Here is a 25,706-nt window from a genome sequence, read left to right as displayed (position 1 = left end):
AGGAGATCTCACCTCTTATTCTCCTTCTCAGCTGTTGAAAAGGGGGTTCTATTTTATATTTATATTTATGGTGGTGTTCCATGCTCCTGTATAGCACAGCTGCTTCCTCTTCAGAAGCTGTGGGTTTTTCATGCTGAAATAAGGACTTAGGAACCCAAGCTGACTGACAGTGAATCTCAAAGTAGATCTCAAGTGCTAGTGCTGACTCAGCAAGACAAACACATGTTTATTTGCTTAATAAAGACAATACATGGCAGTAGGCTGAGAAGAATTTAATTAAATTCTGAAAGACAGGTCTTAAGTGTTACTGCAATCTCATTTTAAGATCACACATTACGTAAAATATTTAATTACACTGTTAATTTCTTCTCTTCATTTCTTCAGTTTCCTTCAGTGGTTTTGTTTGTTATCTCATTTTGAAATGAACATGATTTAGAAGACACCCTTCCATGGGGCAGCTTCAGGCAGTTCTGATCCAAAAGTGAGAGCCTTAAACAAAGCCTGCCAGGTGGCTGCTGCCAGTCTTTGTCCAGGTGCTACCATTGCTGTCTTTATCTGTCAGTGAGAGCCAACTGCTTCTTGTATCACCTTGAGACCATTGTGAGTACCTGGACAAAGGTGAGTGTCTGGAGAGTGTTTACTACCAGGAGAGAGCTCAGGAGATGAAGCAGTGCTAATAAGGACCATGTAAAGTGAGCTGAACAGGTGCCACATGTGTAATTTCACCTGCAGTGTGACAGTGGTGACACAGACATTGACAAGGCAGGAGCTGCTGGAGCTTTTCCCAAGGGCAATTACAGTTGCTACAAGAGTGACCCATTCAGAAGCTTGGTACAGAAACATCATTTTTTAGGTATGGCACTAAACACATCTTACATTTAAGTGGATTAAGCTCCAGTGAGGAATCCTGTGTCTGGATTTTCTCTGCTGTCAGCTGAACTCCTTCCTGTAGCTTTTATTGTGACTTACTTTAGTAAGACACAGTTTTGAAGACCACCCTGCACAGGCATCTCTTGACTAGAAGGAGAAAAAACTTGCCCCAACTCCCAACTGTTGTCAGAGCACAGCTGAAATACTTAGTATCTAAATACAAAAGTGGTGGTTTGGGGGTTTTTTTTTTGCTTTATCCTTACACTGCAATAAAGGCTTGCTGGATGCAAACTGACATAAAGCATGGTAAACCAACCTGTAGGTGAATTCCTTGGAGCTCAGTCTGTCTCTCTGTAAGCTTGACTCAAATCAAAACAAGAAAGATCAGTTAAACATTAAGTGATTTCCCCTAAGCTGCCTACAAAGCAGAAGTTACCCTGTTGCAGTATTTCAGAACATACCACTCATTTGAACAGAAACCTCTGTTTTTATGATAATGTCACTTAATGTCTTTTTTTTTCTTTTTGTTCCACACCCCAAAAGCTTTGTAGGAGTTTAATGCCACCACATGTCTGAGCAATGTCTGGCCAACATTAGTGTCCTGATATCCAATGCATTTTCAATACTTTTTTTGTATTCCTTATTCTGGTTCAGCTGGAGATGTGTCAATATTGGTTCCAGGAATAACATTCGGTCCTATGCCATCCACAAGAGAATCCCACCGATCAAAATCTTTCTTAAGACCTATAAGATGGAGGAGAGAAAACCCAAGTGGCCATGAGTTAAGTAACCACCTTTTTATATAATTACACTGAACAATGAAATCAACTTGGCAAAGTAGGAGAGGAAAAATATTTTAAGGAGGAAAAAAATTATACTCCGGATTTTCTTATACCAGAACAAAACATCAGTGATCTTCCTCTGAGTTACTAAGAATACAAAAGTAACTGACAAACCTCTAGAAAAAGTTTGACTAATTTTTTTCCACTGACATACTTATTTTGATCTTGTTTAAAACTGAATATAAAGCTTTACAGGAATTAAATACTAGTTAACTTGGTATTTTTCTGTAAACATACTTACTCAGATGTTTCTGTAGGAAGGCTAATGAAGCATGATTGCTGATATCAATAGCTTCATTTGGATCTATTTCTCCTTTTAATTTGAAAAATCTTGCAATGATTCCTCCGCTCACAAAAGTGAAGTCAGGAAAGCTCTGATGTACTGACCCCCTGCAAGGAGAGACATTATCAACAGGCTTATAAGAATGCATTAAATTGCCTGATTAAAAGATGCACAGACTTCAGTCACGTGTCTTGGGCTGTCTTCTTTAGAAGATAAAACAGGTCAATCTCATGAGCATGCAAGATTAGCAGGAAACTCTCCCCTAACCACAGAACGGAGGAAGGTAGGTACATGCTCACTGGAAGTCCCTGTAACTGCAACAGAAATCAAGAGTTGGCTTGGCAAAGCATCAAAATCAAGTCATCTCCCTGCTCTGTGGTGCAGAATAGAGCCATCTCTCCCCTGGCTGCAAAACTGCCCCTGGCTGCAGAACTGCCCCCAGAACGCTGTTTCAAGTGTTCAAATGCAAGTGATGCGTGAGGCTCAGCACAAGGAATTCCCAGCGCAGGAAAGCACCCCATGGAGTATCTTAAACTTTGGGTTACTGGCTGCTTTGAGAGGTCTCTGCCCCCACAGGGGGGGATGTATGGCTAATTTAAACATGCAGTGAACATCTGGGCTGTGAGGAGAGACAAAGTCATAGAATCATTTAGGCTGGAAAAGACCTTTGAGATTATCAAATCCAACCGTTAACCCAGCACTGCCATTCCACCTATAAGCCTTGTCCCTCAGTGCTATATCTACATGTCTTTTAAACACCTCTAGGTACGGTGACTCCCTGGTCAGCCTGCTCCAATGCCTTAATGACCCTTTGACTGAAGAAGTATTTCCTAATATCCAATCTGAAGAGCCACTAGCGCGACTTGAGGCCATTTCTTCTTGTTCCCTGGGAAAAGAGACTGACCCACGCCTGGCCCCAGCATCCCGTCAGGGAGTTGTAGAGAGCATGGAGGTCTCTCCTGAGCCTCCTTTTTTCCAGGCTAAACATCCCCAGCTCTCACAGCTTCTCCTCCTCAGACTTGTGCTCTAGGGACTGTCTGTCATTCTGCAGTTACATGTAACAGCACAGCTCCAACCACAGAAATGATGGATCTTGGGCACTCACTTGATAGTGATCATTTTCTTGTTTGTGTCGTTGGAGATGAGCTTCTTAATCTTTAAGATGTTCTCAGCCCACTGGAATTTTTCAGAGTTGATAAAAAGCAGCGGTTGCTGGACACTGTTTTGGTAAACGTCGTCACCTACAGGAAGCATCCATACGTCGAGGGCAATGCCACACCTGCCAAAAACATCTGGATATTGGCACAGAAGCAGAAAGCTTGGAAGTTCTGAGCATGCCTTGAGTTGCGTGAGACATGGGAAAGAGATACTCTCTCTGATACTAAACAGGTTAATGAATCATTTTGTTTCAGAATTATCTCTACTCTAGGGGAAGAATTAGTCCATTCTTGCATTTGTTGGTCTCCATTTCCAGGTGTAGGTGGACTGCAGGGTCCCACAGCATCATGATATAATAAGATGCAGCTATTATGTTCCACCACATCCCCACACTTGGAAGAAGCATGTCTGGAGAAAGCAAGACACGCCAAACGAAACTTTTCTCCAGGAGCTAGTTAGCTAGGAGATCCTAGGTAAAGTGCCCTGCTCCAGAAGTCTCAAGTGCCAAATGTCTCTGGCCTTGTTTTGCATACTTACCTGAATCTTATTTCTTTGCTGAGACTCTCAATAACTGTAGCACCACCAAAAGAGTGTCCCATCACAGCTATTCTGCTAGTATCAACAGAATCCTGTCAAAAAAATCCAGGTGCTGTAAGAGACTTTCTTTCCCAAACTTACTTCTTTTAAGGGACTAATTTTTTAGGCAATAGATCCTATTGAAGTAGGAAGAACATAATTTCAGCTCTGTTACTATCTATCCAGCTTGAGATGACCTGAGCATATGTTCATAGATCTACAGTATGATCAACAGAATACTTTACAGGAACCAGTTCAGGAATGGAAGGGGGAAACCAGAAGCATTATTAGGTGTTTAACAAAATGCAGCTGCCACCTTTCACTCACCTTTAGGCTGTTCCAGTCAAAGTCTGAATGTAGTACATTCGTTACTTCCTCTCCTGAATTGATTTTAAGAATGAGATTGAGAGCTTTGATACACTCCTGTGCTCTTTGTTGCACCTGGGGAGAAAGAGAGGTTGGGGCAGAGCAGTGGAAGGAGTCATCAGACATCTGCCAGTCTTGATAGTCCCCTGGACACACGACTTACTCTGATTTTTTTCTCCCCGCTAAGTGTCTGATACAGTACCAATTATTCTCAATTACAGAATGGAGCCATCTGACAAACAAAACTGATTTTTGGCGGTGTAAACAGCTGAAGCTCTTGTGTAGAACCTCTGCACACAGAGGATTTTATCCCTATAACATGGACCAAAGGCCTTTAGCTCCTTTGTCCTGTCACTGCTTAAGAAAAGGGATTGTTGGGATGTGCAAAGGCTTAAGTTATGCAACTCCAAGGAAGGCTGACTTACTGCTGCTCCTCAGGCTCACTTTGATGAGCAAATGTAATTCTGTCAGTTGCCCCACTGCACAATAAATAGCCTTGAAACTGTCTTTACACTGGATAAACCCAAATTAAGAAAGTGAAGAAGCCTGTATCATTTCTTATATATACTCATCCTTGAAAATTGTAGTGAAGCTGTTGCAAATAAAGGTTTTCATTGTTCCATATAAGAACAGTTTTTAACTGATGTCAGTAAAAGAAAATCTTCAAGAAGAACCAAGGAACTGTAGTGATCTTGTTTCAGTGTGTAGGCAGCCAGCAAGATGTCTGTGCATCACTGAATTTCAAATAAATCCCAATCTCCTGACTTCTCTACTTGTGAAATTTGCAGACAATGGCTTCTGGAGGTTATTGCCAAGCTCAGACATTACACACTGAGACTCATGAGTAGAACACTGTACACATACAGGAAATGACTCTTGTACTGTTGTCTGTATGGCCCAGGGAGATAAAGAGAAGCACCTTCCTGGCTGAGTTTTCATTAGCTGAAAAAACCACTCCCATATTTTAAAGGTCAAGTCTATGCTTGGAGGAGCTTGCCAGTATGGTCACATCACATCTAGCACGGATACTCCTTATTATAGGCTGGAAGTCTGCACTCTTTGCATTACTAAAAAACACCTTCAAGTGTGTTAAAGACTATAAAGCAAACATCCCACTCAGAGCAGCCATGATTCATCTTGCTATGGAACAGTAAACGAAAGCTAAAGCAAGCCTAAGGCCACACAAACACTTGAGCTCAACTCTGTGTCACTTTTAGGCTGGGCTGGGCAGTAAAAGTATGAAGACACAGAAACAGAAAGTTGATTGGAACCAGAGGAGAAAAAGATGATTCAGCTCCAGAGTGCAACTTCAAGAGAAAGCTTTGTTGAGGGAGCAGTTTATGCTCTGAAGAAAGCTGCTGTTGGCTTTTCCACTTTCAGGGACACAGGACTTGATCCATTTTTATGTATCACTGAGCCATGGCAGAAGATTGCTCCCCTGGCCAAAGGGAGAGTCTGCCAGTCCTAAACACAGCACTCCTGCCACACTTCCCAGAGCACAGAGCCAACCCAAGCACCTGCTTATGGCGCAAGCAACGCTCCTCCTCTCCAGTTTTCAGTTTCCTGTAGTAGATCCACTCCTTCTCCATGTTAGGTGTAGATTCTTCCTGTGACTCAGAAACAGACCTTCTCTTACAATAATATGTTGCTGAAGCAGATTCATCTCTGTAATATCAAGGGGAGGTTATTTCTGGGTATGCATTCCATTTGGTTTGAGATGAAGTCAGCACAAGTTTTAGATTTCACTCATCTGAAGAGATCCAGCTATTAACCAGTGCTGCTGCAATTGCAACCCAGTGTACACAGACTTTCTAAATAATGCAATAACGCCACCAAAACTCCCATCTCCTTTATATTCTCCACATGCTTGATATTCTAATAATAAGACAGAGATATATAGCATATCTAAAAAAAGACAAATTATATCTTCCCCAAGACTTTTTATTCTAGGGCTTACCAAAGCAAAATTCCCTTTGTTTAGAGAAAATTGAGCTATGGGCAGTGTGGGCAGGGCTAAAAAAGAGATGTTAGTTTTTATTTTTTAAAAAAATCCAGAAGTTCTCCTTCAGAACAAATAACATTCAGTTCAATGTCAGAGAGTTTCTTTTTATCAGAACTCCAGAACTTGCAGCATACTCACCTGTGCTCCACAGCAGCCACTATAAAGCCCTGAGAAGCCATCTCTATGCAAATAGCAGAATAGATTGTCCTGCAATAAAAAACACACTCTGGTGAGATGTCATTCTTTCAATTCCACTGCTCTTTAAATGCTGACCACCCTAGGTATGCACTAGTCCATATTCAGTATTTCCTCCATTTGAATTTGCTACCCAGCAGAGCAGGTTTTTGTACACCAGGCACCAAAGCCTGTTCATAAAACCTTGGTACCGTTTTACTGTCTATTCAGAATGGAAAATGCTACTGATTTTCAGTAAGTAGCACATGCAGCATTTTGCAACTTCAAAAAGCTGTCCAAAAATCAACCAGCCAATCTTCAAAATGTGCTTATGGGCTGGTAAATTCCTTCACCTCCATCATGCAAAGGGAAAACACAAATGGAGCTCTGAGTCACGTGGACTAGTGGAAGGTGTCCCTGTCCACAACAGAGATGATCTTTAAGGCCTCTTCCAACCCAGGCTGTTCTATTATTCTGTGACCAACCATACACCAGCCCTGCTGTTGTTTCAGTGGAGACATAATAACACACAGCAGCCTGTTCTTCAAATCTGTGTTAGCTCCAGAATGATCTCACCCCCTACTGAAAATCTGTTCAGAACCACCCTTAGAGACTGCTGTCTCCATAGACAACATAACCAGTTTGTCAACACTGAAAAATTACCGAAAAGCTCCAAGTCCATGGGAAAAAACGAGAAGTGGGTATTTTTCTCCTGGCTTAAAGGCAGCATTTGACTTTGCAGGACAGGTCACTGAACCTAGATAAAAATGGAAATATATGTCAGTACTACTGAAATGAGAGAAAACATTTGTTCCTGTGGGAGAGATCCCAAGAATGTGCTGACCACTGATTTCAGAGCAATCACCTAAAGATAAGGTACTAAGTCTCATCCTTAAAAGACATCCTTAGAAGACAAATATGGATCTGATTCTGAAAATACTTTCTACTAGATAGAAGATACTTTCCTTCTCCTCCTCCCATCCACAGCCTGGCACAAAGTCTACACATCTCTTAAACCTTAACAGTCAGACATCCAGGTTTTGCTGGTATTCAGACCTTAGGATCTCTCTGACTTTTACATCTTTTCATGTTTCCCTGTGGGATTTAAATCCCAACACACAGGTGCATCTTACCTAGAGCAAACTGCCCAGAGACTCCTATTCACAGTAGTCAGGGACTGCCTGAGAACTGGGGCACACTCAGCACTGAGCCTCATTACACAAACCCATCCCTCAAAAACACACTTCTTTGCTAAAAACTATTTTTCAGCCCTGCAGCAATAGCACCCTGCTCATAGAGCACTGAGGCAGCAACAGGCAAGGAATAAAACCAGAAGCAGTCTTACCAACATAGTAATGGAAAAGCCTTTCTCCTACAATTCGGTACATATTAAGGAAGTCAGAGAGTCCCTGATAGTATTCTTTGTCTGGAATCCATCGTGCCTCTTCGATATCTGTGGCATCACATGCTGGATAATACAGGCGCAAGAAGCTTCCCTGGGATTAGGAAAAATTTAAAAAAAAAAAGGAATATTGGTATTTATTTATACACGGCAGAAAAAATAGAAGATAAAAATATTTATAGAAGGGGTTTCAGATGCAAGAATGCAGCTCAAGAGAATGACAAGAATTTCATGAGAAAATTATTATCATATACAGGCTTTGATGCCAATCCTATGTCACAATCTTCCTGTCCCTAAAATGAATTTAAAGTTGCCATCACAGATGAAGATACACATCAGCTCCTCTAGGTTAGCCTAGGGCTTATTAGAAATGCCTCATTTAAGTAAGTTAATTATTACAAACACTCGCTCCCTATTTGCTCCATACAGCATCTTGCTAGATCTTTTCTTCCATCTTCCTCATTGGGAACAGTTTGATGATGCATTTTTTTATGTTTTATAAGGCTGAGAGAGCTGGGGCTGTTCAGCCTGGAGATGAGAAGGCTCTCTAAATGTGGCTGTAGTGTTCTTGCCTAAACTGAGCAGAGGCTGTCAGCAAAGCTCTTGGCCAGCTGCACAGCAAGGGAGCACAATATCTCGCTCTTCCTCCTCATTAAGATGTTTAGAAGTCTCTCCTGGTCCATATATTTCTACACAACTTTGTTAACCTGTGTTTTATCTGCCTCTGTTTCTTACTGCCAGTTCAAATCTCCTACTGTTTTCACTCCAGCTCTCCCAGGAAAGTACCCAAGCTTTCCACACTCACAGGGACCCTCCATACCCCCTTGTCAGTCTTTTTCCTTCACAGACAGCAGCAATGTACCAATGCACACCCCAAGGCAGACTTCACAGCAGATGAACTGTGTGCAATTTGCTTTCTTACTTTCTGGTTTGCAAGGCAATTTGCAACACACTATTCAAATTCACTGTCTTGCTCCAACTGTACTTTTGGTTAAGCAAGTTACGATTAAGGACAAAATAAACATGAGCTTTGAAATAAAGGTTCTGATTTCTTGAATACTAATTTATTGGTTTACCAAAAGTTTGTTCAATGAAGCTTGTTTCTATTCACTCATCAAACTTAAATCAACCTTTCACACAGAGATGATCTGACACAGAAGAACTTTCCTCCACTTTGACAGTGATATAAACTTGATCTCAGAATAATCCCAGTGAACATCCCCAATGACTAACTGTTTACCAAAAAGGGGAAGAGGTTCCTTATCTTTGCCTGAGAGAACTGCAATTGTTCATAATGCTTATGTAAAAAACCCACACAGGCTGATTGCCAAGAGAAACTAATCACTCCTCCATGCTGATATTGAGTAAGCTCAGTGAAGGAAAACATATGAACCACTACAAACTGATCACAAGTTCCACTATACCTGCCTAGTGTGAGGAGTAAAACCACAGTGCAAATGCAGGTGTATTCTCTCAAAGGCAAGAGGACTTGAAACGGAAAATCACAAGCAAGCTCATTACTTGTCTGGTTACTGTCCCTGTCTTACTATTGTGGCTTCTCACTGCACTAATTTCTTGCAGAATTGACATGCTGTTCTGAGAGATATAATCTCAAGAAGACATCTCACCTTTTACCCTGCAGCTGAAACACTGCATAAACTCATCTCCCAACCCTGCATACCCTCATCTCCCACCCTGCCAAATCCTGTTGGGATCTTTGTGATGAGAACAGCTACAGTCACAAAAACTGTGTCTGGAATCTCCTCAGGAACGCAACGCAGGAGGAAGCAGTGGGGTGAGTGGGACAGACCACCTGGGTCCCAGGAGGACACAGTTTCTCTGCAGTATCTTGTGTAAGAGAGTCAGAAAGGCAAGGATATTAGGAGGAGGGAGGAGCTGGTCATGGGGAAGGCTTGCCCAGTACACATCCTAGAAAGCTCAGCTGTGAGTGTCAGCACGGAGCACATAGACCTTCTGTTTGATTCACCTGTAAAAACTGCAGCCAGCTGTTTCAGTTGTTTCACTAACATTGTGACAAGTCCAAAAGAGAATGAATCAAGAGCTTTACCTCAACTGCATCTTCTGTCATCAGGTCTGTACATCCAACCGAGTGTGGTCCCTTTCCTTCAGGGATCCTGTAAAACTTCTCAGTGCTGCTGCTGCTCCACATTTCCATCGGTGCCTTCACCGACAAACCTGGGGAAAACCACAAAGTAAATCAAGAGACCACCATGGCCTCTGTAACCAGATCACCCACGCTGAAACAAATCCAGCACGTTGAAGATCCAGAATTAGAAAAATCATGATTGAGCCGATGAAGAAATCTGTTCGTGAGAATCAGAGAAATCCCAAATTGCCAACCTGACCTGTTCTACTGGGGATTTTCCGTGTTGTATCCTGAATCCCAAGGAGCAGACAGCACCGTGCACTTACAGAAAAGTGGGATGAAACCTTTGGCTGGCGGCGGCACTCGGGAGGTCTGCGGTGCTAGGAACCGCACAGAGGGAGGATTCTGTTGCTCCTCAAGGAAAACCGGCCTGTGCATCAGGGGGAGAGGGATGTCACGGAGAAACACAACGCCGCAGCCATTTTTCCAGGAGGAATGACGAATCCCGGGTTCGGCCCCCGGAGAGACAAGGTCGGGCTGCCCGAGCCGGAGCAGGTGCCGGGGCGCTGTGGCCGTACCTGGGGTGACCCCTCCGCGCCGGGCTGGCCCCGGCGATGCGCAGAGCGCGGGGGGAAGCAGCCGCATCCCGGGCTGGGCTCTATCTGCCGCCTTCTCCTTGGGGAAGGAGACGCGGGGCCATCCTTACCCCGGTACCCCACCGCCCGGCCGGGCTCCCCGGGGCGGGCCTGCAGCAGCAGCACTCCCGGGGCGGGACTCCCGGCGCACTGTCCCGGCGGCTCCTCCCCGGAAAAGCCGCGCTGCCGGCGGCCGCTCCGCCCCGGAAAGGTCCCTCGCAGGCGGCGGCGCGGCGGATCGTGGTGCCGCGAAGATGGTGCGGAAACTGAAATACCACGAGCAGAAGCTGCTGCGGCGGCTGGACCTGGTGAACTGGGAGGTGTCGGGCGGGAACCTCGCGGAGGTGCGGGCGCTGCGGCGGTACCGGCTGGGCCGGCGGGAGGACTACGTGCAGTACAAGGAGCTGGCCCGGGCCGTGCGCGCCCTGGCGCGGCGGCTCCGCGACCTGGGCCCGGCCAGCGCCGCCTTCCGCTCCCGCTGCGCCGCCGCGCTGCTGGAGAAGCTGCACGGGCTGGGGCTGGTGAACAGCCGGCAGTCGCTGGCCGTCTGCGAGAGCCTCTCGGCATCCGCCTTCTGCCGCCGGCGCCTGCCCTGCCTGCTGGTGAAGCTGCGCATGGCGCAGAACTTGCGCCACGCTGTCACCTTCGTGGAGCAGGGCCACGTCCGCGTGGGGCCCGAGGTGGTGACAGACCCCGCGCTCCTCGTGCCCCGCGCCGTCGAGGATTTCATCACTTGGGTGGACGCGTCACGCCTGCGGCAGAAGGTGCTCGACTACAACCAGGAGCGCGACGACTTCGACCTGGCCGCGTAGGGCTGCCCTGCCTGCCCGCCTGCCCTGCTGCTCTGCCCCAGGACACACACACACACCAATAAAACCACGGCGGTGCCACCATCAGATACTCACACACCTGCAAAGGGAGCCAGAAGGAAACTGCACTTTCAGTGTCGGATTGACCTGCTCCTGGCTTCCCTTACATATCCACCACTCTGAGAATACATCCAGTGTGCCCAGCTCCATCATCGCCCGCAGAATTCCCAGCTCCATCACCATCCCCAGCAGCCCAGCTCCATCATCCTTAAAGCACATCTCCATCGTCCTTATATCCCATTAAGCAAAAGTGCTTGGAAAAGTTGCAGGAGTGGATTTTGGTCAAGTTTAAGTGTTGGCAGCCTAATAGCAGCTGCTGGAAGGGGTTTTAAGCCAAGCCAAGTGGCTGTTTTGAGACTGAGTTTAGCAGCTTCACTGCTCTTTTTCTAAGAGGTTGTCCTGGTTCTTCCTTTAGCTGTTGGATGCACAGGAATTTGAGTCCCTTCTGGAAGGGTTTTCCCTTGTTATCAAGGAACAAGGGGGAAATGTGGGGATTGTTGGAGATCAGCAGTAAAAAAGGAAGCCAACTACTGTGTTTCTGGGACTGTTAAAAGTTTTGGCCAAAAATGGAATTTAAAAAAAAATAATTCTATTTTCATGTGAAGTTGTAATGGGAAGTTTGATGCTTTGAGTTGAATGTCTTTGCTGTGTGGGATTCCAAGTGACAATAAGGCATCATTTATGGAACAGGATCTAACTGGGGAGGTGTTGGAGCAAAAGCTGATCTAACCATATCTGCAGATCCGTGCAACTTTTGCATTTAGCTCCTTAGCCAGGGGCTGTTAGGAACTTTGTTCCCTTTTTATAAAAAAAGCAGAAAAACAAAAATAAAACTGTTTTCTCTTTTCAGTTGGTGAAGAAATGTGTGGACTATTTTATGATATAGTTCCTCTGTTTATTCTGATTTTTAAATATTCCAGTAAGCCCTGTTTGCCACCTTTCAAAATTTGTGGGTTTTAAGTTTTTATGTAACTTACGTAAGTCCGGGATTTTTTTTTTTTAAAGCTATAAGGCTGTGACTGAGTTCTAAAATGTTTTTGCTAGGAATGCTCTCTTTCCTCTTACCCAGGGTTATGAAAGGATTTGGCAGTAGATTTAGGAGCAGAGCTTTGACTGTCCATCCCAAATCCAAAGAGCTGGAATTCAGCTGCTATCAAAACTCTGGATCTGGATGCATTAGTGTGGCTTTTTTGAACAGGAAAAGTGTACAGGTGAGGTATGTTTTGGAGGTATTGCGTGACCACAGTCTGTCGTCAGATATTATGTCAGGTTTTTATAAGGCAAACAAAATGTTTATATTTCTCCCTATCTCATAAGCCAGCTGTATTAAGCAGAACATTAATTATTAATTAAAGCAATAATAGATATTAAGGACACTAAACAGGTGGATAAACCCTTTGCCTACTACTGCTGTTTGTACTTGAATTTATTTCAGTAATCATCACCTTAACAACACCTTAACAACCTTCTTCTTAGGGTTTGCACCTTGCTTGTGGTAAGAAATGCAAACTGAAAAAAGTTTCACACCTGAAGCCTGACTTATAAATGCCTTCCCAGTTTTCCTCTAGAAAAATGCCATTATTTCTTGGGAATTTCAGAAGGTGCCTAATTTCAGGTGCAGGTAAAAGTTGTGCCTTTGCTGTGCTTTATTCTTTTGGGGGAATTTAAATAACAACACAGTGACTGTGCAGGGCATTTTACTACTGAGATACTAAACTGCTTCTCTGCCCAGTGTGTCCAGCCCTTGAAGGAAATGTGGAAAAGGAAATACCAAACCTCCAGCCTGTCAGTCTCTGCAGTTTACATCATCAGCCCATTCTTTTTGTATTAAACCAACCTTTCATCATTCACCTGTGCACCTTCAGCATCTGCAGCAGAAATGACCTTGTAGGCTGTTAAATTAAGCAGTGGGAATTGGTTTCCCTAGAAATATGTGGGATAACAGCATCCATCATGCCTGCTCTCCTCCTGGGGTACTGGAAATCAAATTCTTATGTTCTCTGAGGAATCAGGCTGTGTGTTTATATGTCTGTGTGTGTTTTAAGTCTGGAATTTCACTAATGTGTTTGCTGTACAGTTGCTGAGACCTGAGATGAGTGTTCTGCTCCTCTGTTTTTAGCAGCTGGAGTCCTTGCACACCCCTGACCAGGGCTGGGTCCACTTCAAGTGTGATAAACAGATAAAATGGAAGTTCCAGCAGCACACCCACATTCCTGCTGGTGATTTCAGCCAGGGAAATAATGGCTTCCTCATGTTCCATCATGGTTGTGCCTTTAGTTCCTGGATGTGAGTTTGTTTTCCAGAGCTGGTGTGCTGTGGCTGCTGCAGGGTGGTTCCTGCAGAAGTTCCAGAGCCAGGGATTGAAAGGGCACAGGAAGCAGCTCCGACAGCCTCTCCCAACACTTGGATAAACATGGAGGCTTTTATTAAATTCCAAGGCTGATCCAATGTCAGTATAAATTGGCCCAGCTTCCATGGGCCTGTGTGAACTGGCATGAGGATATGATCCAACATTGTCCTTTTTTGGATGAGGTTCTTCAAACTGTTCCCTCCAGTGCTCTGGGGACTTGCAGCGGGAAAGTTTATGCACATGAGAGTGGTAGGAAGGGGTCCTGGATGTCACTGTGCTTCTTCCCTGCACCTTCTGAAGTGGGCTTGATGTTCCTCAGGCAGCCCAACATCTCCGTGAATCTTGTGGGAAGTTGCTGGTGCAGGACAGAGGATGGTGGTGCTAGTGGATTGGGCAAACTCTCTCCATGCCTGACAAAACTTGGTCACTGCCACCTCCATGAATACCTGTCCCAGCAGCTGGGGGATGCAGGAGTACCAGCTTCTCCAGCAGGGGAGGAAGGGGCTGCAGGGGGGTCTGGGAAGTGCAAAAGCCATCGGCAAACAGTGAGCAGTTTCCAGGCAGGAGCTCTCTCTTGGATAGTGGGCAGCAGGAACGGAGGTTTTACCAGGGCCTATGGTTTTAGGTTTGAGGGTGTTTTTCTTCCCTTTTTATTTCTCTTTTTCTTGTCTCCTTTTATTTTTTCTCTCTTTTTTTTTTTTTTTCTCCTGACCTTGGCTTTTCCTTTATTTGAAGGCTGCCAAAGCAGGGAAGCTGAGCCTGAGGAATGCGGGGGAGAGCTGAAAGAAGGAGTCCTTCACACTGACGCCTTTTGTGTTGCAGTGTGTAAATTGCTGAGGCTGTCACTGAAATGCAAATGTGTGGTTTTTCTGGTTTTTCACTGATCTGAGCTCCATTTTTTTTCCCAGCAAGCAAGCATGCTGCATTCTTTAAAGGCTGTTTCCATCCGACATTTTGGTGTGGCTTAGTGCTGACCTCAGTAAATCACTGACAGCACATCACCATGAGCACAGGGGCTGGGGAAGGATGGTACATGTCCCTTCTCAAGATGGGAAATGGAGACTGAGAGAAGCAAATGCGGAGCTGGGCAATTCCCGAGTTTTTGGGTGATGGTCCTACATCCTGGGCTAGGCCAGGGCCTCTCAGCCTTGCCAAAGGGCACTTCCCCATGCTCATCTCTGCAGCACTCCCCAAAAAGATACCCCATAGCAGATGGAAGTGTCACTGTCCCCTTTTTGAGCTCTGAGCAATCTGTTTTAAATGCATCCCCTTACTGATCTGACCCTGGAGACTGAACCAAAGAGCCATTTCTCATCGCCAGGGCATGGGATCACTTTGATCCCTACCCCAGAGGCCAAAACATTTCAATGTTCACTGGGTCTGGGGGGTTATTATCTTAAGCATCGTGACAGCATTTACCCGAGAGCCCCAGCTCTTGTCACTGCTTTTAAATACTCCATTTTAGGTAGTGAAGCGACTTTTCTGACCCACTGCTTGCTGGTTTTGACCTGCAGCAGGACTTGGATGGTGGAAAACCTGTCTGCTGGGAACTGTTTTCTCTCTGCAAGCACAACTGTCCCTTCCTCCCTCATATCAGCTGATTTTGAAGAGAGAAAGTTTTGCTCCCAGCACGCAGAGAAAGGGGAAGCCATTAATGACAGACAGATCTCCCATTCCTTCTGGAGCTGCCCCTCAGAGGATCCCATGTGTCCCCAGCAGTAAGTCACCACAGCTTGATCCCACACAGCCCAAGCAGTAAGTCACCGCAGCTTGATCCCACACAGCCCCAGCAGTAAGTCACCACAGTTTCTAGGCTGATGTGAACATGTCAGTGGGGTTGGTGAGTGCAAGCCTGGGCAGCACCACCACCCCCGATCCCTACCCTGAGGAGCCACCACCTGCTGCTCCTGGAGAGGCTGGGACGGTTGTGTCACAGGGTAAAGTACAGCCAGACTGTCCCGACGGGTCCATGTGGCTGACATTGCAGTCCTCAACTTGTCCCTTGTACCTGAGCTCGGGCTTAAAACACACCAGGGGAGCCATGTCCTAAAACCACCTTCTCTCCGACTAGCTCCAAGAGCAGCTGGGGTGCAGGGTGCCGTGCAAATACTGGGATGCTGGGCTTGGAGGAGGTGAATTCTGTGCTGGCAGAGCACTCAAACCTCCTGCTCTTTGTCCCTTTCAGCCGAATTTAGGTGGCAAAAGACAGCTGGAAGTCACCTAATCCAAACACCTGCTCAGAGCAGGGCATGTGTGGGGAGCCCCATGTCTGCATGTCTCAATGCTGGACAGTAAAGCAGCGTTTAATCACCTTCGCTGTGAATTATATTTTCCGTTTTCATCTAGTTGGAGTTTTCCCTGCTGCAGCCCGGGACTGCTGCTTCCCATCCCCACGCTGGGCACGGCCGTGTCAGGAGGTGGGTTATTTTTCCCCACGGGAAGATTTCCCTCAATGCTGTCAACACACGCAGAGGCGAAGGGACATGTCCCCCGTTACCCCTCTCAGCTTACTCCCGAGCGAATCCCAGGGACGTACAGGGATTTGGCGCCGGAGAAAGGGCTGGAAGGAAGGAAGGAAGGAAGCAAGCAAGCAAGCAAGCAAGCAGAGGAGCTCGACCCTTCATTGGGGGCTGGGAGTGGGAGCTCAGACGCTGCGTGAGGGGCTGCGCAGAAATTACTCAGCTCCCTAAAATTTCCCTCACGTCACCATTGCTCCTCCCCGCGCTCTCCCCAGACCCTTTTTCACCCTTGGCAGGGTTTCACGTACCTGTTGTGCGGTGTCCTGGCTGTCCCCCGCTGCTGTCCCGCTGTCCCGAGAAGCACGATGTCCCCTCCGGCCACCCAGAGTCCCCCAGGCCCGGGCGAGCGGCCGCTGCTCCCTCAGGAGGACGCGGCTGTCGCAGGCACAGCAACTGCCGGGCTCTCCCCGAAGGGGAGGGACCAAACTTCGCCTTAGTTTTCAGCTGAGACAATCTTTCTGGGAGAAATCTTCCCTGGGCCTGGAAAACAAGTTTCTGGCATGGAGCCATGGCCGACAAAGGCTGCGCGTCCCCGCAGAGCCCGCAGCCGCCGAGGCGCTGGGCCGTGCCCCGGTACGGCAGGGACAGCGGCATGTGTGGCTCGCTGTGGGTGAATTCTGGATCTGCCGGCCGCGCCTGGGTCAAGCAGCAGGAACCCCACGAGAAAATTCCCCCGGATGGGTTGCAACACCCTGTGGAGGAGCTGCAATGCCTGTGGCCAGCGAGCGGCGGGGGCACGGCGCTTTGGATCAAGGTTGCGCTGGAAAAATATAAATCTTTTCCTCTGGCCTTATGAGAAGGGGATAACCACACTGTAGGGAAGTGGATCCCACTTTTGGGTACGGCTTCTGGAGTGGTTGAAGGCAGATTTAGCACAGGTCCCTACTTGTGGGGCAGATCTGCACTCACCGCCTTTGCACAGCCCTGGTATTCACCCCCTCAGTAATGCTGAACTTGGGCAATTCACCTGAAAAACAACACCGATAATAAAAAATTAATTCTGTGAGAGATCAACGGCTGTGAAATGCCCCTGTGAGCTTCAAGGCTAGGAAAGGGAGGCAGCACCCCTGCTGCACCTCCACCTGCCTGGAGGGGAGGTAAAATTTGGCTTGGCTCAGTCACTTGTGAAGTTACCCCTGTGGATTGTCCCCTTGGAGAGCCAGTGAACTCCTGGCATGGGATCAGCAGCTTCTCTTCCCTTCCGTTTGGGTGTATGTGTGTGGGCAAGAGCTGAAACTGGAAAAGAATAAGAAAGTTGTATGAAAAAGGCCAAGACTTTCTTTTTCCTGTACTTTTGTCCAGCCCTCATTCCAGTGATGGGCTGGATGCATTAGAATTTCATGTTTTCAGGATAGGTTTAATGCTGTTGAAAGGTCTTGATCAAGTTAGAACATCTTTCAATCTACAGGAACAGGTTCTTCAGGGTTAGTGAGAGACAATGAGGAGGAGGAAGCAGGACACAGGTTGTTAAAGTAACAGAGACATCAAATCCAATGATACTTCTGTGGCCCACTAGGAGCTCCAAAATTTATTTTTCTTTTTATTAGATTCAGATTTTCCAAGATGTGCAGGAGTCAAACTCAGTAGAAGAGCAGTATGGGTCTTTGTTTTGGATCTTATCTACACAGTACAACCACCCAGGTGTGAAACAGGCTGTGAATCCCTCTGACCTTTGTATTTCATCTTTTTCTTACAGGAGAGAAGGGTGGAGATGATGCTGTGTCCTTCCAGCCTTGATTTGGGATGTGGTTGGATGTTTATGGGAGTTGGGAGCAAGGAAATGACTCCATCCATGTCTGGCTCCCAGGCTGTAGCTCCTAGGCTTGCAAACCTTCCCCACAATCAGCCTGTGCAAGTTCCAGTGTTGGTCCTTTCCAACATGCTAAACACGAATGTCACACTCTTTTCAAAGCTGTGAAAATCACGCCATGAAGTAAATGCAGTGCAGAAGCTGGAGCACATCCTGAAGCATTTCTGGTTTATGAGGGTGACTGAAATAATTTGCTCAAGATCAGCTTGAATGGGAATGGGAATATAAAATCTTTGATTAGACCAAACTGAAGAAAACATTTCAGTTTCCATTCTGAGGATAATGGGGTAGCCTAGTGTTCCTTGCTAAAATTTCCTGCCAGCAAAGCAGCTGTGAAATACCCTCTGGCACAGGTATAATTATTGAAATCACGGCCTTGCAGGAGCTGAAGTTTTGCTTGGTGTGGGTCTGTTGTGTGGGGCTGTGGAAGAGAATTTTAAGCAATGTGCCATAGCTCAGTTATTTTCTAGACTCGCAGAATGGCCTGGATTGGAAGGGACTTTAAAGCTCATTCCAGCCCCTGCCATGGGCAGAGACACCTTCCACTAGACCAGATTGCTCTTAGCCCCATCCAGCCTTGCCTTGGACACTTCTAGGGATGGAGCAACCCCAGTTTCTCTGGGCAACCTGTTCCAGGGCCTCACCACCCTCACAGTCAAGAATTTCTTCTTAATATTTAATCTAAATCACTCCTCTTCTTTTTTAAGACCATTCCTACTTGCCCTAACATTTATCTTTTTTTTTTTTTTTTTAATAAGCTTGAATATTATTGTCCCTTTTTATCATTTTTACCAAAGAACATCAGAGGATACTTGCACGGACGTTTCTGTCATTGCAATGAAATGCTACCAGTAAGGGAGCTGCAGCACTGGCAAGGGAGGAGCCAGTTCCCATGGTTTGTGAGCACAACAAACCCATGGCAAATGTTCAGTGTGGCTTTAGCTACAAGTCCTTTATACAAAGGGCTGCACTTTGCTGCAGATATCTGTGTCTACAGACCAAAAGTCACTATCAGTCTGTGATCACTGGTTTGAAGATAAATTATAATATTTTTTTCCACCCTGTTATTCCTTTTTCCTTATTTTTGGGTGAATCCTGGTTTCTCATGTGCCTGTCTTATTTTTAATCCAGGTGCTGCTTGACCTGTTAAAGCTGCTGAGAGGAGCTGATACACCAGTGAGCACCTACCCAACAGCCATTGCTCTGCTACCAACTGCCTGTCTGAAGAGTGCAGCATGACAGAGCTCCATGAAGCTGTGGCTTTGGGGGATTATGACCAGGTGAAAAAGATTTTGAAGGCAGGACGCTGCGACCCAAACCAGAAGGATGTTGACTGGCATGACAGGACCCCTCTGCACTGGGCTGCTGCCAAAGGTGAGGGAACCCCCAGCTCTGTTACTCCTGTGAATGGGCATCATAAAAGGTGATACTGATTAAAATTGTATCAATGCTCGCACTAATCACAGCTTCTCTCTGGTAATTTTGTCTCTATGGAGCAGAAAAAGGTAAAAATACCCATTTAAAAGGAAATTTAGTGTACAGAATAATTTATGGGGCTGCCATTGAAGTGATTTTTAGCTTTTTTTCTTCCATCATATGACAATTTGAAATTTTTTTGATGTGTACATAGGGAATGGCTGCTTTTCCCCTCCATTACTTTTCTAAGAGGTGACTCCATGAGTTTATTTCTCTTGTACACCTGTGGGAATGAGCAGAAAGTAAAATCCACAGTATTTATACCCGGTATTTATACCAGGTATTTATCAAACTAAATAGAACAAAATAATAACTGTGTTTTACATTGCTCTCCCTTTATTCCACCTGCTTGAATGAAATGCAGGACCAGAGCTGTTTGCTGCTCCATTTTGTCCTTCACCTTCAGTAGAGTCAAATATCCCTTTGCAGCCCAAAAAAGAGATGATGCAACAATATATGATGTATAATTGAACACAATGTAAAATGGGAAACTGGAGCTCTATTTCTCTGTGCTACAGTATTTGTTAGGATCTTATGTCATGGCATCTGTCTTTGCTTAGAAATCACGTGTGTGATTTCCTGTTTTACACTTAAGACTATGTTTTTCTTTTGCCCTGATGGATTGTTATGCATTTAGACATCAGCAAAGAGAGCTGAGCTGCTTAACAAAATGATGGTGAGAGGCTGACATGGCCTCGATGTGATTGGGAATGATCCAGGTTGGTCAAGACAGTGTGAAGTGGGGTAGAAACAGCTTTTTTTTGTTCCTTTAAGCAATTCCACAGGTTTGAAAAATATGAAGGTGAATGAAAACAAGTAATTTCTCTACCTCCTATCAAACAAACCTTTGTTTTAGTAAAGCTGTTCACAGGTTTTCGTGTTCTGACTGTTTAAATTTTATTTTGCATTAAACTAAAAACCAAAATGAAGCAATAAAATAGCCAATTGGTCAATGACTAATTGATGTGCTATTCAGAAATTAGAAAGCTTCTTGATTTGGTTGTTGTTTTTGTTGTCATTTTCTTCTGGAAACAGTCTGGTTTGGAAGAAAATAACCAGCATTTCCTATTCAGTATCACTTACCTGATAAAACAAATGGTCAGGTGGGTAAAATCCGTGACTGAGGGAATTATGACCAGCTGTATGTGACCAGCTTCTGCATCCTGGAGGTATAAATTCTAAACCATCTCCTCTCCGGGTTTTGCCGCGCATTCCAAGGGCGGTTGGACCTGGTCAGGCTCCTGGTGGACCACGGTGCCCGGCACTGCCTGCGGAGCGATGTGGGCTGGACCGCGGCTCACTTCGCTGCCGAGACGGGCAAACTGCGGGTGCTCCGCGCCCTCCACTCCCTGCACGCTGCCATGGACGCCGCCGACCTCTTCGGAGACACTCCCAGGAGGCTCGCGGAGATCTACGGACACCGGGAGTGCTCCAAGTTCCTGGAAAAGTGAGTGGTGAAGGCAGGTCCCGCTGCAGCAGCAATGAAAATTAACCTTAGTGCTCCGTAGAGGACCAGAACAAACACAGTGTGTTACTTATCTTCCCACCCAAAGCCTGCTAAAGCCCTGACACACAAGCTGAAGTAGATAAGCAAACACGGGTCTGTCACGGGGAAGCCGTGAGAAGACATTCTTTTATTCCCCTGCCTCCTGCGGTTTGCCTTGGTCTGTTTTCAAAATCGTTACCACTTCATGACATCATTGTTTTTGTAAGGATGTTGCAGAGCAGTTATTAAGCAACAGAAATGAAAGCAACAACTGACAAGTATTAACCCCTTTGAGTGGTGAATAGCAAATACATGTCTTGAGTTGTACAGGAACAGCCCTCAGCAGTTCTATGTTTGTGTACATATACATGTATATCATTTGGCCTTTCTTGTAGTAAAGGAAAAAAACCACACTATTTTTTACATAATTACTGAAAATTAGACCACTTCAGTTAATAGGATGGCCATATATTACTTCCAAATTTTGGTAAAATCCTTGTTGTCTTAATTGCTTACAGTTAACAGTGTGGCACCACAGGCCATAAGAAATGTGCTTTTTAAGGGTTCCCAATTCCTGTTTATCTGCCATTGGTTTGGCTCACAGGTAGTGTCATCCTTGCAAAGGTGTTTCCCTGGATCAGGATGCTTTACTTCAGAGTTTTGAGCTGTGTCCCATCCTGCATCTCTCTAAAGCTGTGGGACAGATCACCAGAGGCCAACCAGCTTGTTCAGTGCAAGCCATAGTCCCAGCTACTTGGAATTTAAATACACTGCCTTAGAAACCTGCAAATGCCAGACCCTGGGATGCTGAAAGCTCCCAAAAGTGTTTTCTCCCTAGGCTTTTCTGTGAATTTACAGTCCCACCATCATCCTTCACTGGCATCTCTTTTACCACTGTCACATTGTCAAGACTGCTTTGCCAGTGCTGCACACAGGCTGCCAACTTCAAAATAAGGCATGGTGACTGGGCAAATGTCTGAGGAAGCCAGTGCCTTACAAATGCCACTTTTCATCAATCCACACAAACCTTTCTGTAGGTACCGCTGTCGTTTTGCTGTACTTTTACAGCTTGTTGCTTCCTGCTGAAATGCCCTATGCCCACCTTTTATCTTCACACAGCACCAGTGTCCTTCCTTAGGAAAAGACACCCAAACAGTGCAAAATTCCCCTTTGAAGGGAAGCCACAAGTTCTGGTTTCCAAGCTCTGGCTAATATGGAAGTTGCTGATAACCTTTGCATTTTGCCTGCCCACCCAACACAGAGTCACAGAATCATAGAATGGTTGGGAGGGACATTAAAGCTCATCTCATTTCAACCCCCTGCCATGGACAGGGACTCCTTCCACAAGACCAGGTTGCTCAAAGCCCCACCCAACCTGATGGATCTGAACACTGCCAGAATGGGGCATCCAGACCACCTTACAGCTAAAGTCACACTGTATTTGGAGCTGACATACTGCTAACCCTTGCTACTCATCACTTTCCTTCCACACAGAAGTATTAGCTCTTCTTACCCTCAGACCTTTAGTTTAAAGGCATTTAAGCAACCAGCAGCTGATACCTAAGCTTTGAAAATTATATTTTTTTACCTAACCTAGATAGTGGCTAGGTAGTAAAGCTGAGGTTTGCCAGACCTTTGAGAATGGAGCACTACCATCCAGTGGAGTTTCTCTTTATACTATTCTCAGCTCTTGGCATGCTTAGTTTCTATACCAGAACAGGTAAATGTTGTCTAACCTAGAGAGTGAAAGTCTGCAGGCTTCTTGCCCTCGATGAATCATTTATAGCAATTACTTGCCTATTTAATGCTGTCCTTTTTGCACTAATCTCACCAGTAATTCCTGCCAAGTCTGTAGCATTTGCTGTGCCCTTGGATGTGCTCCAGCACCATGGCAGTGAGCTAACAGCAGGGATAGTGGAATTGCCTGGATGATGCTGATGGGCAATGCCTGTGGCAGGCGGAGATGTCTGGGAGAATGATTGATGGGTTGATTGACAGGTTGATTGACAGGATGATTGACATCCTGGTCTGAGACATCTTAGCAACAGCCTAGAGTGACTCAGGTAGCTGATGAAGGGCTTTCTGAGGGGAAGGACTGATTTAAGGTGGAAAACTTGCCTTTCAGAATCAAGTGCTGGCCTGACTTGCCCCACAGCAGCATGGCTCAGCATGACTGGGAGATCTACAGACTAGGAAGGAGCTTTGAATGCCCATGTCTAGGACTATTTATGAGACACACAAAGCCTGTATGATCACCTCACAGCCATAACACAGCCTGTTGACAGCCAAGAGTTCATCACAGAGACTCAGGAACACTTTTTAAGCTCAACCACTATAATTTCTCACCACAGTGGATACCTTCACCCTCACGCACTGGCTTCACCTCCTCACATCAGCAAACTTGGAGTTAACTAGGAGGGATGGCTGTCATTTGTTGTGTCACTTCAATTATCTTCTGCTCCTTCAAATGTGCAGAAGGTCCCAAAGGTGATGTCCATGGTCAGTCAATGGCAAAAGGAGCTGGGCAGCACTCTGTGTGCTGCAGACAGAATTTATTATCTGCCTGCACATAATGCTGCAAAGCACAGAGCAGGTCTGCCCTCCACTCACGGTGTCTGTGGGATATAAATATGAGGAACATTTTGTTACACAGCATCCCTGTCAGTTTTGGTTATTTGCCTGTCATGCAAAAAGAGAGAAAAGGCAATTTTAAAAATAACAATCTGAGGGTCTATACCAAATGCAGGGCTGATGTGCCTATCTACACAGGGCTGTGAGCATGCAAATCCTTCCTGAATCTGAAATCAGCCCCTCTAGCACCACCATGACCCTTGCACACTATTTGTCTGTCCCCAGGTGTTGCCAGCTGCATGAACTATGTGGGTTGTGCCACTGAACCGTGCTGAGGACTGCATCCACATGGAAATATTACATGTATCGATATGGAAATATTATTAACATGCAAATATTAGGAATATTCTGCTACCAAGTATCGGTACCTCTCTCTGAGGTTTGCATGAACATGCAAAAGTTAGGAAACAGCTTTCAAAACAGCTGCTTCTGAATAGCAAATGCGTATTTTGCATCAGATTTGGTTTGCATGAGAAAGGCTTTACTCTGGATGCAATGAGAGCTGCCAGGGATGGCACAGAGACCCTCAGCCCGTGTCTGCTGCCAGCCTTTCTGCAAAGTGCCAGCTGTTGAAACTGTAGCAAAGGGTCCTGCTATCTAAGACCAGAGCATATAAATACATTCATGTTTAAATAAATATATATACATATATGTTTATATTTAAAAATCTACAGAGTGAGGCTTCTCACTCTTGGTAGAAGATACTTAATAGCAGACAATAGAGTAGTTCAGTTGGAAGGGACCTGCCACGATCATCTAGTCCTATGGCCTGACCACTTCTGGGCTAACCAGAAGTTAAAACATCTTACTAAGGGCATTTTGCAGATGCCTTTAAACACCAGCAGCCATGGGCCAGCAACCACCACTCTCAAAAACAGGCTCTGTGGAGACCTTAGAGCACCTTTCACTTCCTGAAGAGAGCCTGCTAGAGAGCTGGAGAGGGACTTTGGATGAGGGCATGGAAAAGGGGGAATAGCATAGATAGGTAGGGTTAGATGAGATATTAGGAACAAATTCTTGACTGTGAGGCTGATGAGGCCCTGGCACAGGTTGCCCAGAAAAGTTGTGGCTGCCCCATTCCTGGGAGTGTCCAAGGCCAGGCTGGATGGGGCTTGGAGCAGCCTGGTCTAGTGGAAGGTGTCCTTGCCCATGGCAGAGGGGTTGGAAAAAGAGAATCTTTAAGGTCCCTTCCAACCCAAACCATTCTGTGATTCTATGGCATAGAAAGCCATGTGATGAGGCCCATCACCATGGAGCCAGATAGGTAGGGTTAGATGAGACATTAGGAATAAATTCTTGACTGTGAGGCTGATGAGGCCTTGCTCCATGCTCTGAGCTGGGACAGCATTGCACTGATGGGACAGAGCTGCTGTATTACAGAAAAAAAGGACTTTTCCTGATATTGGATGGTGTTTCTGACAGAGTTCCCTGAATCCTGAGTGCCTACAAAATCAGAGCTCTGCAACAGGACAAAAGGGTTTGCATTCTCTTGGACAAGATTTACACTTGGAATGTCCATGTCTGGGTCCAGGCTGTGGTTGGGCCCAGGGAGGTCCCTGTGAGGGCAGGCTGGGGCTGCACCATGCCGGACACACTGAGGTGTTTTCTCAAGTGTTGGTGGCAGCAGGGTTTTGACCAGACTGAGATACAACCCCTGACCCTGTAATTGGCCCCTGTGAATGGAGCTGTGTCTGTGCTGTGCTCACTTGTGGTTTCTCTCCCAGAGCAGAGGTGGAGAGCAGGAACTACCGCAGGAAAGCTGCAGTGAGAAGAATCCCTTTAGATGAGACAGATGAAGACTGGGAACTCAAGAAAGAAGAGCTTCGTAGAAATCCACCATGTTTTTGGGAGAAGTGCACAGCCTCCATTCAAAAGAAAAGTGGGAAAAAAAAGGGGAAGCAGTAGTGTGCCCTGCCTGTTTGGTGCCTCTGAGCACTTGCAATGCAGGGCAAAGGCACTGGCAGACCTCAGGCAGATCTGCAGGGTGATATATGGGTAGATGGGAGAAGTAGATGGCTTCAAGAGATATGTTGTAAACAATGTCTTTAACAGCTAGAAGTGCTTCAGCCTCTCTGTGTGTTTCTATGTACCAGATCTCAAATGAAAAATAAAAACAACTGCAGAATATGGTGAAATATACTCTAAATCAC

General features: G+C 45.8%; 3 protein-coding genes across 9 annotated transcripts; 2 read left to right on the top strand and 1 right to left on the bottom strand.

Annotated features, from left to right (window-relative positions):
- Positions 1 to 257: 257 nt before the first annotated feature.
- PLA2G7 (phospholipase A2 group VII) lies at positions 258 to 16,747 on the bottom strand. Of its 3 annotated transcripts, none has more exons than XM_085057023.1 (11): positions 16,402 to 16,747; positions 9,742 to 9,869; positions 7,617 to 7,767; positions 6,935 to 7,028; positions 6,236 to 6,304; positions 5,613 to 5,760; positions 4,057 to 4,170; positions 3,691 to 3,782; positions 3,101 to 3,274; positions 1,954 to 2,102; positions 258 to 1,614 (listed from the first exon to the last, which is right to left on the bottom strand). In XM_085057023.1, exons 1-11 carry the CDS (start codon positions 16,745 to 16,747, stop codon positions 1,511 to 1,513), a joined length of 1,569 nt encoding a protein of 522 aa, XP_084913149.1. In that variant the 3' UTR covers positions 258 to 1,510. The 3 variants fall into 3 exon arrangements, with proteins under 3 accessions (XP_084913149.1, XP_084913151.1, XP_084913150.1); XM_085057025.1 differs by lacking the exon at positions 16,402 to 16,747 and adding an exon at positions 10,359 to 10,497; XM_085057024.1 differs by lacking the exon at positions 16,402 to 16,747 and adding an exon at positions 10,107 to 10,425.
- On the top strand, positions 10,670 to 11,227 carry IMP3 (IMP U3 small nucleolar ribonucleoprotein 3). Its single transcript, XM_085057028.1, has one exon. It carries the CDS (start codon positions 10,670 to 10,672, stop codon positions 11,225 to 11,227), a length of 558 nt encoding a protein of 185 aa, XP_084913154.1.
- ANKRD66 (ankyrin repeat domain 66) lies at positions 15,620 to 25,706 on the top strand. 5 transcript variants are annotated; one of them, XM_085057031.1, is made up of 4 exons: positions 15,620 to 16,051; positions 19,095 to 19,337; positions 20,658 to 20,886; positions 25,281 to 25,706. In XM_085057031.1, the coding sequence occupies exons 2-4, from the start codon at positions 19,199 to 19,201 to the stop codon at positions 25,459 to 25,461; spliced, it is 549 nt and encodes a 182-aa protein (XP_084913157.1). In that variant the 5' UTR covers positions 15,620 to 16,051; positions 19,095 to 19,198; the 3' UTR covers positions 25,462 to 25,706. The 5 variants fall into 5 exon arrangements, with proteins under 5 accessions (XP_084913157.1, XP_084913159.1, XP_084913156.1 ...); XM_085057033.1 differs by lacking the exon at positions 15,620 to 16,051 and adding an exon at positions 16,675 to 16,763; XM_085057030.1 differs by lacking the exon at positions 15,620 to 16,051 and adding an exon at positions 16,773 to 16,907.

The sequence above is a fragment of the Lichenostomus cassidix genome, chromosome 3 (assembly GCF_008360975.1).
Source record: "Lichenostomus cassidix isolate B80296 chromosome 3, HeHo_3.0, whole genome shotgun sequence".
In the NCBI taxonomy this organism is placed as follows: Eukaryota; Metazoa; Chordata; class Aves; order Passeriformes; family Meliphagidae; genus Lichenostomus; species Lichenostomus cassidix.
This window is presented reverse-complemented; position numbering and strand designations above follow the sequence as displayed.